Here is a 16,041-nt window from a genome sequence, read left to right on the forward strand (position 1 = left end):
ATGGGACTTTGTAGGATGAATGTTGAGATGTATAAGGGGCACGGGGTAACCAATAAGATCTGAATTAGTCTGTAATAAGGTAGGGCACTGATAAGGGGGTTGACAGGATTGACAGACCTTCGCTGGAATGTCCAAGTCACGACGTATTGAGTCATGTGAGAGTTTTAAATGTCTTACGGCCGCATGCTTGTACAGCTAGGTTCAGGCGGTCTCTTCGTCAAACATTGCACAACACTCGATTGCTGTTTGGTTGCACGCGGGCATGCGAAAAAGAACAAAGTCCCCATTGGTTGTCACGCTCTTACGCCCAATAATTCCTACTGCAGAAACTTGATAAAAGGCACACACAGAGTTGTCGCAAGAACATAGAAGGCAAGTTGGGTGTTGGCTACAGAAGGTTCATTTGCGGTGAGTGTTGCATTATTTTGGCAGCTGAATTATACGGTGTGTAACCGAAGCGTATATAACAAAGCACAGTAATTCACATCAAACAGTGGTACTGTGATCATGTTTTTACGTATTTCCTGCTTCTGTACACACCTACGATGTCTCATAGAAAGTTATGATTGGAATGATATGAAAAAAACCCAATCGGTATTGCTTTCAGTGATTTGTACAACTGTGTAGACACACATTTTATGCGATTTTTGTGCAGATACACCGATAGTTTTACATCAAATTTCAACGAATAAATACTTTCCAACTACATTCCTTTTAAACTTGATCATCGCAACTTAGTTACAGGCTAACTGGATGGAATTTCTGCAGGTCAATTGCAGCTACATTTTATGTAATCAGGAATATACAGAACAGTACTTCAGTTAGTGGAGTGTTAAAGCAAAGAGTGAATCAAAGCACAAGACCCCCGTAGCAACCATTCATGACAATTGTCTCCTTGCGTATGGTGAGTTACTAAACATATTCGAACATAAACATGAGTTTATGTTCGAAAATTTCCTACTCCATGGAAACCCGGTGCCTCTTATAGATGAAGCATCTTTCCTTCCAATCTCCTAAATGATTGTTTTGGTTGAAGTGTCTTCCTAAGTGTTATCATATAACACACACTGTAACATTACGTACTAAGTATTGCTTTGTGGTGAAGTGAACAGTGTTCTTTCTAATGTGTAGTCCCGTCCCCTGCCATAGGATTGGGGAATTTCCACCAGCGGCTCTGAAGGACTGGATAACACAGGAGATTAGCACCGTCTCGATACGCATTTGAGCAGGAAAAAAAATACTTGAACATATCTTCAACCCATACTGTTTACCCACTATTCTTGTTAAGGGAAATGCATTTTTTCAGGTCCATACGGTGCACAGCCGTTTCAATACGGGCAATTAAAAAAAAATATATATTTGTGTTTCTCCCTTGTGATGGGACTTTGTAGGATGAACGTTGAGATTGATTGATAAGGTCTGAATTGGTCTGTAATGAAGTGGGGGGCACTGAGAAGGGGCTGACAGGTATGGTATAGTGTCGTGCATAATGTAGTGTGTAGTGTAGTGTATAATGTAGTGTATAGTGTAGTGTAAAGCATACCTGTTAACCCATACGGTTTACCCTGTATTCGTGTACAGGGAAATTCAGTTTTCAGGTCCATACGGCATACAACCGTTTCAATAGGTCAAAAAATTTAAAAATTAAAATATTTGTTTGTGTTTCTCCCTTGTGATGGGACTTTGTTTGTGTTTCTCCCTTGTGATGGGACTTTGTTTGTGTTTCTCCCTTGTGATGGGACTTTGTTTGTGTTTCTCCCTTGTGATGGGACTTTGTAATGATTATTGTTGAGATTTATAAGGGGTACGGAGTGACCAATAAGGTCTGAATTTGTCTCTAATAAGGTAGGATTCACTGAAAAAGGGATGTTTGAACACTACGTAACATTACACAAGCACCGATATTTTACCCGCACTGGACTTTGAGATGGTCAGGCAAAACGCATACAGTTTGCCCACTCTAGACTTGCAGAACCTGCTCCACAACAACAACATAGAAATTATTATTTATTTTATCATTTCGTCGTTTTGTGTTCACAGATTCTTCATTCGCAATGGCTGACGTGTCCAGCCTGTCTGGGATTTCTCCCTCCACCCTGGTTCTGATTGTCGCTGCGTTCGTTTTGTCTGCAATGTGAGTACACCGCTGCTGCTGGGCCTCGGCGACTCTCTCGCCGTCACTTGACGTGACCGGTGGCACCTCTTGAGCACTTTGTGCGAGGTCTTGGATCGCGACGATGAATTTGGCTGTGCAGAAGCGTGAGCGATTAACTCGGGGACAGCGAGTCAAGGCTGCTGAATGAGCATTGTTTTGAAAGTTGAATTATGATTTTTTTAAAATATATATAAAAAAAATACTCTGTTGAACTTCTTTCGCACCGTACCTAACCAACCGTGTTAATTGGAGGCGAATTCTTTAACATTTTGTGCCGTTGTGGAAGAATATAAATAAAACAAAATTAGCAATGCCTCCTAATATTTCTCTCTCCACATATACACAACATATTTCGAACCAAAACCATCAGTCGCATGGTCTTCTGCGAACTCTGCTTGTTCTGAATCAATACTGCTGAAATTACGCAGTCCCAGAAGACCGTGCTGCTGATGGTTTGTGGAATATTTTTTTGGTTAAATGTGAAGAGATGGCGATGTGTGAAGCGGGACATTCTTTGTCTATCAGTTTTGTATGTACGTATGTTGAACTTCTTTCGCGCCGTACGTAGCCAACGATAGCATTGGGTCCACAGGCTAACTGTGGTATGGAGCTTGTGCACTGCGTATGCTTTGTAAAGTTCAAGTTCAAGTTCATTTATTAGGTATAGCACTGTGAGCCATTCGGCTCTTGAATCGGGTGCAACCGCAACAAAGAAAAAACAAAAACATGAACAAAAAACATCTTAAAGTGTAGTGCAAACAGAAAATCCAGCAAAATATTGCAGAAAAAACACCGTACACCAACGCTGTGTGCAAAAATCCCAATGGGATGCAAGTCAAACAACAACAACAACAAAAGGACACTTTAAGGGTTACATGCTCGGAAAAAAATCGTTATAAAAAATTGATGTAAGGCAACTTTATTTAAACAAAAAATTTGGACACATTAAGAGAGGAACACAGAGGTACCGTGACATTTTACACAATAAATACCCCACTAAAGAGTCGCAGATCATTTACTTTGATCAAGAATGATTGGTTCAATTATTTCTAACATTTGTAACGTATATCGCCCTGAAAAATAACATATATGTTATCTCCCAGTGCCATGCTATGGCCGTACAGAATCTTCAAGAAGATGGGCGTACCTGGGCCAACACCTCTGCCATTCTTGGGAACATTCTTCCACTACCGCCAGGTATGTTTCACCTTCTAGATTTTGAAGTTTTCGTGACTGCAAGGATTCATACTCTTTGTTTTTTTCGGTAAAGTCACGTAGGTAAAAAATAAATAAATGAAACTTCTTGTCTCGTTGTCTGTTAAAAACTCTAACAGATAAGTGGAAATCCTCCCCGTCGAGGGCATTAATTCTAGATTTGAAGTTTTCGTGACTGCAAGGATTCATACTCTTTGTTTTTTCGGTAAAGTCACGTAGGTGACATACAAGGTTTCACCTTGTATGGGATTCGATGAAATTTAGTTCAAACCACGCGAGAGCCCTGTGGAGATGACCTGACCACTCTTTTTTTCAAGGAAGAACTGGGAACATTGAAACCAATACAATGTATCATACATATTCGGAGAGTTGCATGGCATTTAAATGCAACCACAAAGCCTAAAGCGAAATAAAGTAAAATCACCAGGCAGATTGCAAATCATGTCGAACTCAAATTAAACACAATTAAAAATAGATACATATTTAAGTGAGATAAAAGTTCAAAAACACATTCATATATTACAGTAATTCAATTGAATAGCCCGATTTTAAAGTGCATGCAATCTAGTCTCATTTATAAGTCATCATGCATGGCAGGTTATAACAGTAGCGTCCCAAAGGCCTACGTTTTCCTATTTTAACTCATCCTTTATGCTGTCAACCCAGCACAAGGATAAGTCTTTGAGGACTGTTTCATGAATAGAAATGAGTATCCTCATACAGTAGTATCCAAAGTTATTTGTATCAGGATATTGTTGAGGAATCCTAAAAGAATACAGAGGCAAGGTGTGAACTACCTCGCCTGGTATACAGGAGGTGTTGGGTTCGATCCTGACGCCTGAATATTGCAAGCTTGCATCTTTTCCCTGTGGTTGCGTGACATTTTGTCCGGGTCCTCCGGTTTTCCCTCCACATTTAGAAACATGCATTTCAAGTATTTGGCTGCAATACATTTCCACGTGATAAGCCACTTAGTTGAGCTATCATTTATGGGCAGGTCACTTCTGAAAAAATTAACCCGTAAAAACAAAGTTTTTCACTATAAATCCTTAATATGCGTGGCGGCTAGAGTCCTCTCGTCCTCTGGCTTGAGATGGCTGCCACCTATGGGTCAGATTATTGCATTGCACCATTAAGCAATTGGTAATTAAATATAATATTTTTGTCCTAAAAAGTGTAAAATTTTGGAAAAAAAATTTCACGAACATTAATTGTCACGCACAACGAGTCTGTGTGGAAAATGTCAGCTCGATTGGATCACGGGAAGTGGGTTAAAAAACGACCGAAAGATTTGCACGGTCGTAAGCAAGCAAGCGAACTTAATATAAAGGATTTAACAAGGAAACCCGTAAAAACAAAGTTTTTCACTATAAATCCTTTCTATGCGTGGCGGCTAGAGTCTTCTCGTCCTCTGGCTTGAGATGGCTGCCACCTATGGGTCAGATGATTGTCTGCCAGTATTAAGCAATTGGTAATTAAATATTTAATTTGTTTTCCCTAAACAGTGTAACATTTTGGGAATTTTTTTCACGAACATTAATTGTCTCGCACAACGAGTCTGTGTGGAAAATGTCAGCTCGATTGGATCACGGGAAGTAGGTTAAAAAACGACCGAAAGATTTGCACGGTCGTAAGCAAGCAAGCACGCAAGCAAGCAAGCACGCAAGCAAGCGAACTTAATATAAAGGATTTAAAAAGAGCTATATAGTTCAGTGGGCCTTAACTGGTTAAGCAAAAATAGTTTAATAGTTTAAATGTGCCGGCTTACCGGCTTGGTTCTATTAGTGACGAGACTGATGCCAAACCTCAACAAATTATGGTTGTCAACGTCATCAGCCATGATCAACCCACTGCTGGATAAAGCCTTCCCCAAGCTAATTTCACCTAGCACCCGTACACAAGCCGATGGCATTGCTCTGTCTCCACAGTTAACGTCCCCTCAGGAACATTCCTTCACTTTAGCTGCCACTTGATCCGTATTCGTGACCATCAGTCATTATCTGCACCTCAACCTGATTGTGGCTGATGGCATCATTTCTGTCAGCACCAGGACAAAACTGGCCTTTTACCCCACTCCACCCTACGACAATAATGTGCATAAGCCAACGGTTAAACTTATGACATCGAACTCACACGCTGTTCTCTTCTTGATTGTTTTCACAGGGTTTCAGAGAATTTGATGAAAAGAGTTTCAAGAAGTATGGGAGAATCTGGGGGTAAGTTACTATTGTTTGCTCGACATTTTATAAAAGTCGCGCGTGTGTGCGCGTATATATGTAACGTATTTTGTGTAATGCTACTTTAAAATTTGTAAAAATTTAAACAACCTCATAAATCTATGTTTAGTTAGACAGTGCAAGATGAGTTTGGTAAAACACTGAAACCGCTTACAATAATCTTTATGGTGTGGAGTGATATGTAGTGAGGATAACATGCTGTTATTCAATAAAGTTGTCGCTGCGTTGAAGAACGATCCACAAATATTGTTAAACGTGTGTGGATCGCTCTCCAACACACCAGTGCGCCGAGCAACAAACATTTGACGTGTTAGTTCACGTGACATTTTTTTTGGAAACCAGGACTTACGATGGCCGGTTGCCTCTGCTCGTGGTGGCTGACACAAGCATGCTGAAAACAATCCTGGTGAAGGATTCCCTGGAGTTCTTCACCAACCGCCGGGTAAGCGAGTGCCACGTCATCCAAATACGAATGAGAAATGGCAATGTGAGGTTCATGGCATGTGTCTATGTATAGATAACTAGACATTTCATTCATACCCAACATCATATATCTTAAATTGCCTTGTACCTTTATTTTATTTCATCCTCATTTTACCAGGTAAGGGCCCACTGAGCGATGTAGCTCTTTTTCAGAAGCGACCTGGCCACAAATGATAGCTCAACGAAGTGGCTTATTGCATGGAAATGTATTAGCAGCCAGATATTCTAAACGCGTGTTTCTAATTGTGGAGGGGACCCAAAGAAAAATGTACGCTAACACCTTAATGAAAACAAAAAAACATTGTGTATCAGCCTTTTGCAAGTCCCACTGCTAAACGAAGGGCTCCTACACTGCATTGGTCATTGGAGTTTGTTTGACCAAACCCCACAACGCCGGCCACCGTAGTATCGTAAACAGCGAGCATGGGACCAGTTCAAACATCACTCACTGCTGGTGTTAGCCACGCCATGAAATCAAATCAGGTCACTAAGTGCATAGTCACTATACTTTGCACCTCTCTTATACTTTACACTCCTATCGTGTTTTTTAAAAATTGTTTGTTGTTGCAACGTTCTGACCCGCCCCGACTGGACATCTGTAAAAAATAGCTTTATATCTCATCGGATTCCCCCAGTATAAATAAATATTATGATTTTGATAGGAACGTTCGTTAACCATTGAGCCATGATTCCAACCGGAATGTAATGTCACTCTTCTCCGAGTCCCAATGCCTCATTGTCCAATTGTCCCGTCGTACATTTTATGTGCCGATATAACATTAAGCTGAGCTCCAGGAAAACTAAATGCATATTGGCTTGGGTAGACAGAAATATTTCACACTCCATATATGACTTTAGAAACCGCCATGTCTCCATCGAAACACAAGAATGCATATGGTTTAAATATTTTTTTTTGCTGTAAAGATGTCAGTAAATTAATCCGGTGCAACAAATATAAAGTGTGTATCTTGCTTACTTTTTGTTGAGCATTAATCTGTTGCTCTTTGCAGCTTTAATGTATCTGATGTTTGTCTGCTATTTTAAAATATTTCCAACAGTTTACTACAAGTTGAATGGCTTTTTAAATGATAATCACCTAAATATCCAAGACTATTCTTAAAATATGTGTGAAACTACGAAATACATTTTTAGGGTATATACATTACTAACAATGTCATTATCCAATTCCTGCAACTTTATTAAATATATGAAATAGTATTTTTTGGTAAACTGTATTCCCATGTTAATGTGCTTAATTATTTTAACTGTTACATTTCCTTGTTTTTTTATTTTTTACATAGAGTTTCGGGCTGAATGGACCCTTCAAGGAAGCTATGAGCTTAGTTAATGATGAGAAGTGGAAGCGCATCCGTAACGTCCTGTCCCCAACTTTCAGTGGTGGCAAAATCAAGCAGGTAAAAGAACCTAAAAGTCGATGACTGTTTCTTTTTTCAGTGGCGTTGATAGGTCCAAAGTATGTTTGTACCAAATACTAAACAAAAGTTCCTCTCTTTTTAGATGTGCCCACTGATTGTACGCTGTGCTGATGCACTCGTGAAGAACCTCCATGATAAAAGCCAGTCTGGGAAGTTAGTGGACCTAAAAGAGTAAGTGCATGAAGCATTTTAGAAAACACATTTTAACACGTCCTGTGAGTGATGAGAAAACTCAGAGGGAATGGTGAGTGGAGGCTGGAAAACAAGTAAAAGTAAGACATGCAAGGCGATTTCTCGACATCAAAATGTGAGATTGTAATGATCACCTCGGTCCTTCCATCATGCCTTGCATGTCACGTGACATCATGCAAACTGCGTGTATCATGCAGTACGGTGATGGTTACAGTCGTGCATTTTACTGCCAAAAAAGCCTTTGGTGGGATTTTGGTCGTACATATCTTCATATTAATGGATATCGGCAGGGTTCATTGAAGATGTTACTGTACATAAGTATTCAATGTACACTTCAGTGTGATACATGTGTGCATTTGGGAAAAGTTCAGTTGTAATTTCCAGTCCACGTGTCAAGTTTTATAGATCAGTGCATTGCGGGTCAGTATACCCTAACGTCGTGGTATTGATGTGAATTTTGCCTCTGCTAGGACATTTGGGGCGTACAGCATGGACGTGATTGCATGCTCGGCGTTCAGTACAGACGTTGACTCTCAGAACAACCCCAACGATCCATTCGTCGTTAACGGGAAAAGCATTTTCAAGATCAACTTATTGAACCCTTTGGTTGCACTAATCGGTAAGTATGGTAACTTTACAATTGACACATCTAGGCAAATGGTTTTGTTTTACGGGCATTAATTAACTACATTTCTGATTCAGTACATTTCTGCAAAGAAGCAATTTTGCCAATACAACGATATATTTTGTTCCATCTCTATTCCAATGTATTTTTATGACCAAGTCATTGCCTGATTTTGAGATTGGACATGGTGCAGCAGGTGAAACGGAGATAGGATAAAGAGAGGTAATATTCGGACGTGGATATTTTAAGACGGAGTTTGAGATTACAAGGATGCCCCCACCCCTGCCAGAGGAGCCGTTGTCCCGTTTCGAGGTGGAGTGTCCTGGGAGGGTGGCTTCAGAGAGGGCGTATAGCTCAGTGTGTGTGCCTCGTTTCACGTTGGCCAGTGTTGTGGGAACTGTTTGAGTTGTTGGTTGGCCAGTGTTGTAGGAACAACACAGTGTTGTAGGAACAACACAGTGTTGTAGGAACAAGACAGTGTTGTAGGAACAATACAGTGTTGTAGGAACAACACAGTGTTGTAGGAACAACACAGTGTTGTAGGAACAACACAGTGTTGTAGGAACAAGACAGTGTTGTAGGAACAATACAGTGTTGTAGGAACAACACAGTGTTGTAGGAACAACTCCAGGATAAGTAAAGATTCTGATTCTGGGGACGTGTGGGGATTCCCAGTGGCAGCGGAGTGGTTAGATTAACGCAGAAACCTGAGTTCGATCCGTGGTCTTGGCTCACAGTGGCAAGTAATATATTTGAACTGATGCTGGGCCTCCCTCCCCCACACGTTCAGTAACACACACACTAGCATGGTGAGGTGTGGGCAAAACAAAAACCTCCACACGATGCGGGGAAGGCCTTTTATCCTGCAGTGGATTTACAAAAGCTTGTGAATAATTATGTTAATTGATATACAGCTCTCCCTCACTTCATGATGTAGATGCATTCCAAAAAAGAGGACACACAAAGCGAAATCGTGTAGCATGTGACTGCACGGTCACCTAACCCACAATGCACTGCATGAGGCAGCTGCCTGCCAAAGAGTGTATCCAGTACACACAACGTCGACCCACGCCCGACCGCATAGCTGCACATGTGAATTCAAACCGTGTGTAGGGGTGTCAGGGGAAGGATTCCCACCAATAGGAGAGTTAGTGGGAGGGGTAATCGAGGAGATATAAGGGGAGAACGGGCGGGAAGAAGGGGCCTTTGGCGGGGACGAGATTGGGACGGCTGGGGACAGGTGTGGATGGGAGAAAAGGATTAAAAGACAAACCCCCTGCAATCTTGTGTCGGCTCTCCTTTACACGTGTAACATAGCGAATTGTGGGTAGAAATAGGCTCGCCGCATATACGCGAAATTGCACAAACCGAACCCGCATAAAGCGACGGAAATCTGTACATTGTCACTATTTTCTCTTTTACAGCGGTCTTGCCAGAGCTTGTCCCGCCGCTAGAATTCCTGGGATTATCTTTCTTCCCAAAACAAGCTTCCTCGTTCTTCACGAAAATTGTCCGGCAGATGGTAAAGCAACGCCAGAAGGGGCTTCATGACATGGTGAGTCCGTTTCAACAATGCTCTTTTTCAATATTGGTTATGTTTGATATTACAATAAGACATTTTAACATTATTTTTCATGCTCTCTGGTTCTTTTTTTAAAGTCACGTACATAGAAAAAATAATAAAAGAAACACGACGTGACTTTACCGAAAGAACCAGAGATTATGGATTCCTGCAGTCACGAAAGCTTCAAATCATAATTTTTCATATATCAGTGCAGATAAATTGTAATACAGCAGTAAATTATTGCATGACTGAAGGCACGTATGTATGTAAAACGTCTTTCGCACCGTACGTAGCCAACCATGCTAATGGGAGGTGCGGGGGAAGGACAACAAACTTAACACAAAAAGTTGTTTTCAATCTAGATTTTACGTATGGTACATCTGTTGGTGTTTTGTTCAGAGACTGTGAAATCTAACATGTCATAAAATTGTGGCATTTTTTTGTCTAGGGGCGAGTCGACTTTCTTCAATTGATGGTGGATGTTCAACTTTCTAAATCCATGCAAAATGGAGCTAATCCTCATTCAGACAAATGTAGGTATTTTTTACATATCTAATGAAATAACATTCACAGGTTCACTTTCAAATCATACCCATTCACAGTTTTTACTTCATTTAGAGTGTACAATCCAATATATTTAAGCGATTATGGTGAATGACGAACATATATAAAATGTCACTATGCTCTCAATGTGAAACACTGTAGTTCATGTTTACAATACAATTTTTTAAAGATTGTCCTGAATGCTCATTTTGGGAAAGAAAGCACTTTTTCAATTAACTCCATTGAAGGGGTTGTAATGACAATCATGAGGTCACCCGAGCCTATATCATTCCTAGCACAGGACACACAATACAATATAATGTACAGTTCTAGGACCAAACCATCCAGGATGTGCCCTATCTGATCATATCTCAAGCTTAGCAAGTCGTCATAGCACTTATGGGGCTAATATCAGGTCGACAGACAGCGGGAAAACGTTTGGATATCTTAAAATGTAGCGGTCACACCAGACCCTGCCACGTCTACAAGATGTGCACAATGCACCTTACAAACCGTCTGCTGGGTCGAAGACCTTATCTGGTCAGCGACGGAAACCCACACGACTGGAGGAAAGTAACGGTCTCTGTGACGGGCGAAATGGCAGAGCGCAGCCAGCCACCATCAAAATCACCGCCCCCACCATCAAAACCACCGCCCACCATCAAAACTAGGATGGCGCGCAACTGTTGCCTGGCTGCTCCTCCTGAAGGGGGCTTCCTGAGGGCCTCTCTAGACTGAATGACACAAACTCTGAGACCGTCGCATCGTTGATGAGGAACTCCTCATGAGACTAGGACCTCAGTGGGCTCTTGCCGTTCTCTTGTTTGACTTTTTGTGCTCTACGATCGCATGCGATGAATATGCACGGTACAATCGTGCAAATTACCAAAACAGTCGGAATTTAACTCATTGTGCGATGGCATATTAATGCCAGTAGCTTTTGCCGGGTAGTGGCGGCGCACACCTGTAATCCAGCACGATAGAGGCAAGAGATTGTGGATCACACGAATGTTGTTGAAGCTCCCTTCTGATGCATGTCGAGGTGCCATACCCTGGTTTGCCAGGAAAATGAGGCGCAGCAAAGTGTGGACTAATATCACGCGTCTCTTCTGTATGGGATAGAGTGTTGCCCCCTCGCATGCATTGCTTTTCTCCGGGTAATTGTTGGCACCAGTTCGCCGCTGGACTGCTGTCCGTTGCGTTTGTGGTTCCTCATAAATTGTGAGATAAAGTGTACTTAACAATGCTGTATAAAACGTTACAGAACAAGATATATTTCACACTGCATCTTCCTTGTTGTCTGTTTAATTTCACAGATCTGACCGACAGTGAACTGGAGGCGCAGGCGATCTTGTTCCTCCTGGCTGGTTATGAGACCTCAAGCACAGCCATCACCTTCGTGGCCTATTGCCTTGCTTGTAACCCTGACGTCCAGACTAAAGTCCAGCAAGAGATCGATAGATTTCTCCCGAATGACGTAAGACTTACCTTTTCAACTTAAATTGAATTGTCACAGTTCAAAACACTATTCGAAAGGTGTGTCTACACGAGCTTCATGTTTCAAAGTCTGAAAGGCATATACTATATAATAAACTATTCTAGAATGTGTTTCGAATGAAATAATTATTCGTTAATTTGTGTAAATATATCTATCTAACCTTTGTGCAGACTCTTCCAAGTTACGAGATTCTGAAGCAGATGGAGTATCTGGACATGGTCGTGAGCGAATCTCTGCGCATGTACCCACCAACATCTCGTACAGACCGCGTCTGTAAAAAGACGACGGTCGTGAATGACCTGGTCATCCCCAAGGGTATGGTTGTCGCCGCACCACTATGGGTGCTCCACTATGACCCGCAGTACTGGGACGAACCTGAAGAGTTCCGGCCGGAACGGTGAGCGAATCTCTTTCAAATTTGAATGCGTTTGAAAACTGAATTTTACGTGTCAAGTACTTAAACATGGATCAATTCTATCTGGAAATACTTGAAACCTAGGTTTCAGGTCATAGCGTAGGCAACGGAAAGATAGAGATATAGTTAGTTCAAGCCATATGAAGGCCATTTTATGTTTGAATGGCTCATTGACTGCAGACAGGACGATTTTTTGTTCGCCAATTTTTCCCAAAGGTGTTATATTGAACAGCTTCCAATTAAAGTTGAAAGTGTGAGCTATGTCCATCTCATCTGTCTGTCGTGGCGTGGTCATGGTCTTTCTCATCGCGATTTATCCAATTAAAAATGCTTTCATGTAAAGCTGTGTTGATGAATTTGTTTGATGTGAATACCTTGCTTTGGACCTGTATCTCTTCCACTTTGATCTCCAAGAGATCCAATTCTAGAGAAAAGTGGCCTCAAAAGCAGGATTGTCTTCCCTCTGTGTGAATTCCCCAAATGAAGGTCGATTTTGCTTTTCAATTTGAACTTCTCGTGACTTACTGGATAAACCGTATATCACTGCTCTTAAGCTAACGCCACTTGTTAGTCAATGGATTCTGCGTGTGCACGACTGTGAATCGTGCAGATTCTCCAAGGAGGCCAAGGAGGCACGTGACCCCTACTGCTACCTGCCCTTTGGCCACGGCCCCAGGAACTGCATCGGCATGCGCTTTGCCCTGATGTCCGTGAAGATCGTTGTCTGTCGCATCCTGCAGCGCTACTCCTTCCAGGCGTGCAGCAAGACCACGGTGCACGATCACACCTCCTCCGCTCTTTACTGTTCACAAACAAGTGATTTTATGTCATTAGACATCCTTTGCCAGTACCAAAGTATAATAATAGGGTTTTTCCCCTTTTTTCTGGCAAACACAACTGAAACCTTTTTACAAGGATTCGTGTCTGCATTAACCACAATACTTGCAGTCAAAATGCAAAGAAAAAACATACTCTTATAATATATTATATATTATATTTTGGTACTGGCAAAGGAGGTCCAATGATGTAGATGCTCACCCCGAGCCCTCATTACTTTGATAGTGCATTGTCTCTGAGCTGTTCGCCTTTTGGCGTCCTCTGGTCGAGCACCAATTGGGTCGAGGTTCAAAAGAAAGCCGTCCCTGGTGTGGACCAATCAGTTTTAAGGACAATGCATATATTATCATATTATGTTTTTTGTTTGCATTCTGACTGCAAGTATTGTGGTTAATGTAGACATGAATCCTTGTAAAAAGGTTTCAGTTTTGTTGCCAGAAAAAAGGAGAAAACCCCTATTATACTAAGTGATTTTATGGTTTTATGGAAACACTAACATGTAATATTACCTTTTTTTCCTTCAGATTCCACCAAAACTTACAAAGAATCCATTCATACAACTGGAAAAACCACTTTTGGTGCAAGTTTTGGAAAGAAAGAAAGGGGGCTGATGTACGAGCAAAATCAAGATCACGGCTCCAGAGAAAAAGAAGACTTGAGAGATGATAAAAAAAACAATTCGAAGAGCTACCTGTAGTGCCAATTCGAAGTGCTATCTTAACACAGTGCTGAAAGTTCATTTACAAATTATATTATGCTATATAGATTTATATAGTGCTTTCGTCCAAGACAAATTTACAATAACTACAAAATTGTACATTAGATGGGAGCGGCTAAAATAAAGTGGGGTAATTAAATGTATTTGTGTAGTTATGGCTACAGTAAGGAGGACAGGTGGGAGTGGTGAAGGAGGGGTTGGGGTAGTGACAGAGGTAGTCGTAGTGACACTGGTAAGGGTAGTGATAGGGGTTTGGGTAGGCCTGGTCGTAGCTGTGGGGCAGGGAGTAGCAGTAGGATAGGCAAGGCAGAAGAGATTGGTAGTTTTAAGGGAGGAACGGAAGCAGGTTATAGTGAAGCTGATTTTTTTTATGTGCAGTGGGAATTTGTTTGCAGTGAAGGGGAGCAAGAAGGGAAAGGAAAGAGAGTGACTGGGCGCATGGCGAGGGAGGCCCATAGAGGGACAGTAGAGATTGGGAGCATGGATATGATAGAGTGATATTCGTTGGTTCTTTCGGTTAAGTCACGTCTAAAGATAAAATAATAAATTAAAATAATAGCGACGTTTCGATTGCAACACAAGCAATCATCATCAGGCATAAGAGAAATAGCAACAAAAATCTAACTAGAAAACTATAGACAGACATACAAGCAGACAGACATCACAAGGACACACAGAGAGAGGACACATATCGGCCCAGAGAGAGGGGTCGTTTCTGTGACGGTCCCTTAAATATAGGGAGGGGGGGCGGGGACGGAGAGAGGGAGGGGGCAGAGAAAATTAGCATATCAATGAGTGGACGGCAACGTGTTGCTGCTGCGCAAGTAAGACGACGACGTGGCACGGCACCCCAAGCTTGAAAATTAGGAGAAAGACACACTAAAATTAAATAACCTCGCAAAATATCGAAATGTGATGTAATGCAACACAGAGAGTCGGTCAACACACAATTAAGATAGAGTGATATATAAGAGAAGCAAGATAAGGTGGGGCAAGATCACAGACTAGGGTGAGACATTTAAACAGACAGCGATAATATACAGGGCGCCAGTGTATTTTGGAAAGTCGAGCAGAAGTGTGGGAATTGTGGGGGGAGGTTAAAAATGATCTGGGCTGAGGTGAATTGTATCGGTTGGAGTGGAGGAAGGCGGAGAAGGAGATAGTTGCATTAGTCAAAGTGATATCGAAAACGAGAAAAGGAACGAAACCGTGACTGGGCGCAGGGTTTAAAAAATGTTTTTGCAATAAAATTTCTAAGATTGTTTAATAGTTTGCTGATTCATAGTTGTGTGTGTCTAAATGGAGTTCAGTAGATATTTGCTGTTTTTATTGAATTATACTCTTCATGTGTTACACACCGATAATAAAGTGTGCGCATTGACATTCTGTTGAGTGTTGGGTAGTGCCTATTTCTGTGGGTGAATTTGAAGCAGTGGAAATTCCACATTCTTACGGTGGTGACCAGTACGACCTTAAAACAGCTACTGTTGAGTTACCATGTGTTATTGCTCACCAGTTGAGGCTCGATTTACAGATCCAATAAAGTTTACGTACTGACTTAATTATTGTTTTTTTAACGTACAGTATGACTCTTATCTTGTGTTTTTTTATAGAGTGCCTTTGATCAAGGCGCTAAAAAAACCGGGTAAAACAAGGACACTATTCTATGGTTCTTTCGGTAAAGTCACGTAGATAGAAAAATAATAACAAAATAATAAAAATGAAAATAAAGTGAATAAAAAACAATAAAATATCACGAAGTTTTGATCGCAACACAAGCGGTCGTCATCAGGAACAGGGAGGTTAGCGGCTGAGTGCAAACTGTTTATAAAGGTTTAGAGATGGGCGGGGCAGCTAATGTTAATGTGAGAGGGCTCTAACACTGGCAGTAGGTCTACACCAATCACAGATCTGTTTATAAAGGTTTAGAGATGGGCGAGGCAGCTAATGTTAATGTAAGAGAGGGCTCTAACACTGGCAGTAGGTCTACACAAATCAAAGCATTGCACCTCGCTCCACACACGCACACTGCTGACGGTGGAGGTGGACAAGAAAACAGAAATCAAGTCACGACCCAAAGTGGTTGATGACATCTTTCCAATGATTGCGGAGTTTAAAACCGT

General features: G+C 41.4%; 1 protein-coding gene across 1 annotated transcript; it reads left to right on the plus strand.

Annotated features, from left to right (window-relative positions):
* Positions 1 to 253: 253 nt before the first annotated feature.
* On the plus strand, positions 254 to 15,480 carry LOC144726349 (cytochrome P450 3A24-like). The gene is made up of 14 exons (XM_078604980.1): positions 254 to 408; positions 2,041 to 2,134; positions 3,259 to 3,352; positions 5,534 to 5,586; positions 5,950 to 6,049; positions 7,392 to 7,505; positions 7,609 to 7,697; positions 8,189 to 8,337; positions 9,768 to 9,898; positions 10,356 to 10,440; positions 11,767 to 11,927; positions 12,119 to 12,345; positions 12,974 to 13,136; positions 13,725 to 15,480. The coding sequence occupies exons 2-14, from the start codon at positions 2,055 to 2,057 to the stop codon at positions 13,809 to 13,811; spliced, it is 1,533 nt and encodes a 510-aa protein (XP_078461106.1). The 5' UTR covers positions 254 to 408; positions 2,041 to 2,054; the 3' UTR covers positions 13,812 to 15,480.
* Positions 15,481 to 16,041: the final 561 nt, after the last annotated feature.

The sequence above is a fragment of the Lampetra planeri genome, chromosome 23, assembly GCF_965212315.1.
Source record: "Lampetra planeri chromosome 23, kcLamPlan1.2.h2, whole genome shotgun sequence".
Classification (NCBI taxonomy): domain Eukaryota; kingdom Metazoa; phylum Chordata; class Hyperoartia; order Petromyzontiformes; family Petromyzontidae; genus Lampetra; species Lampetra planeri.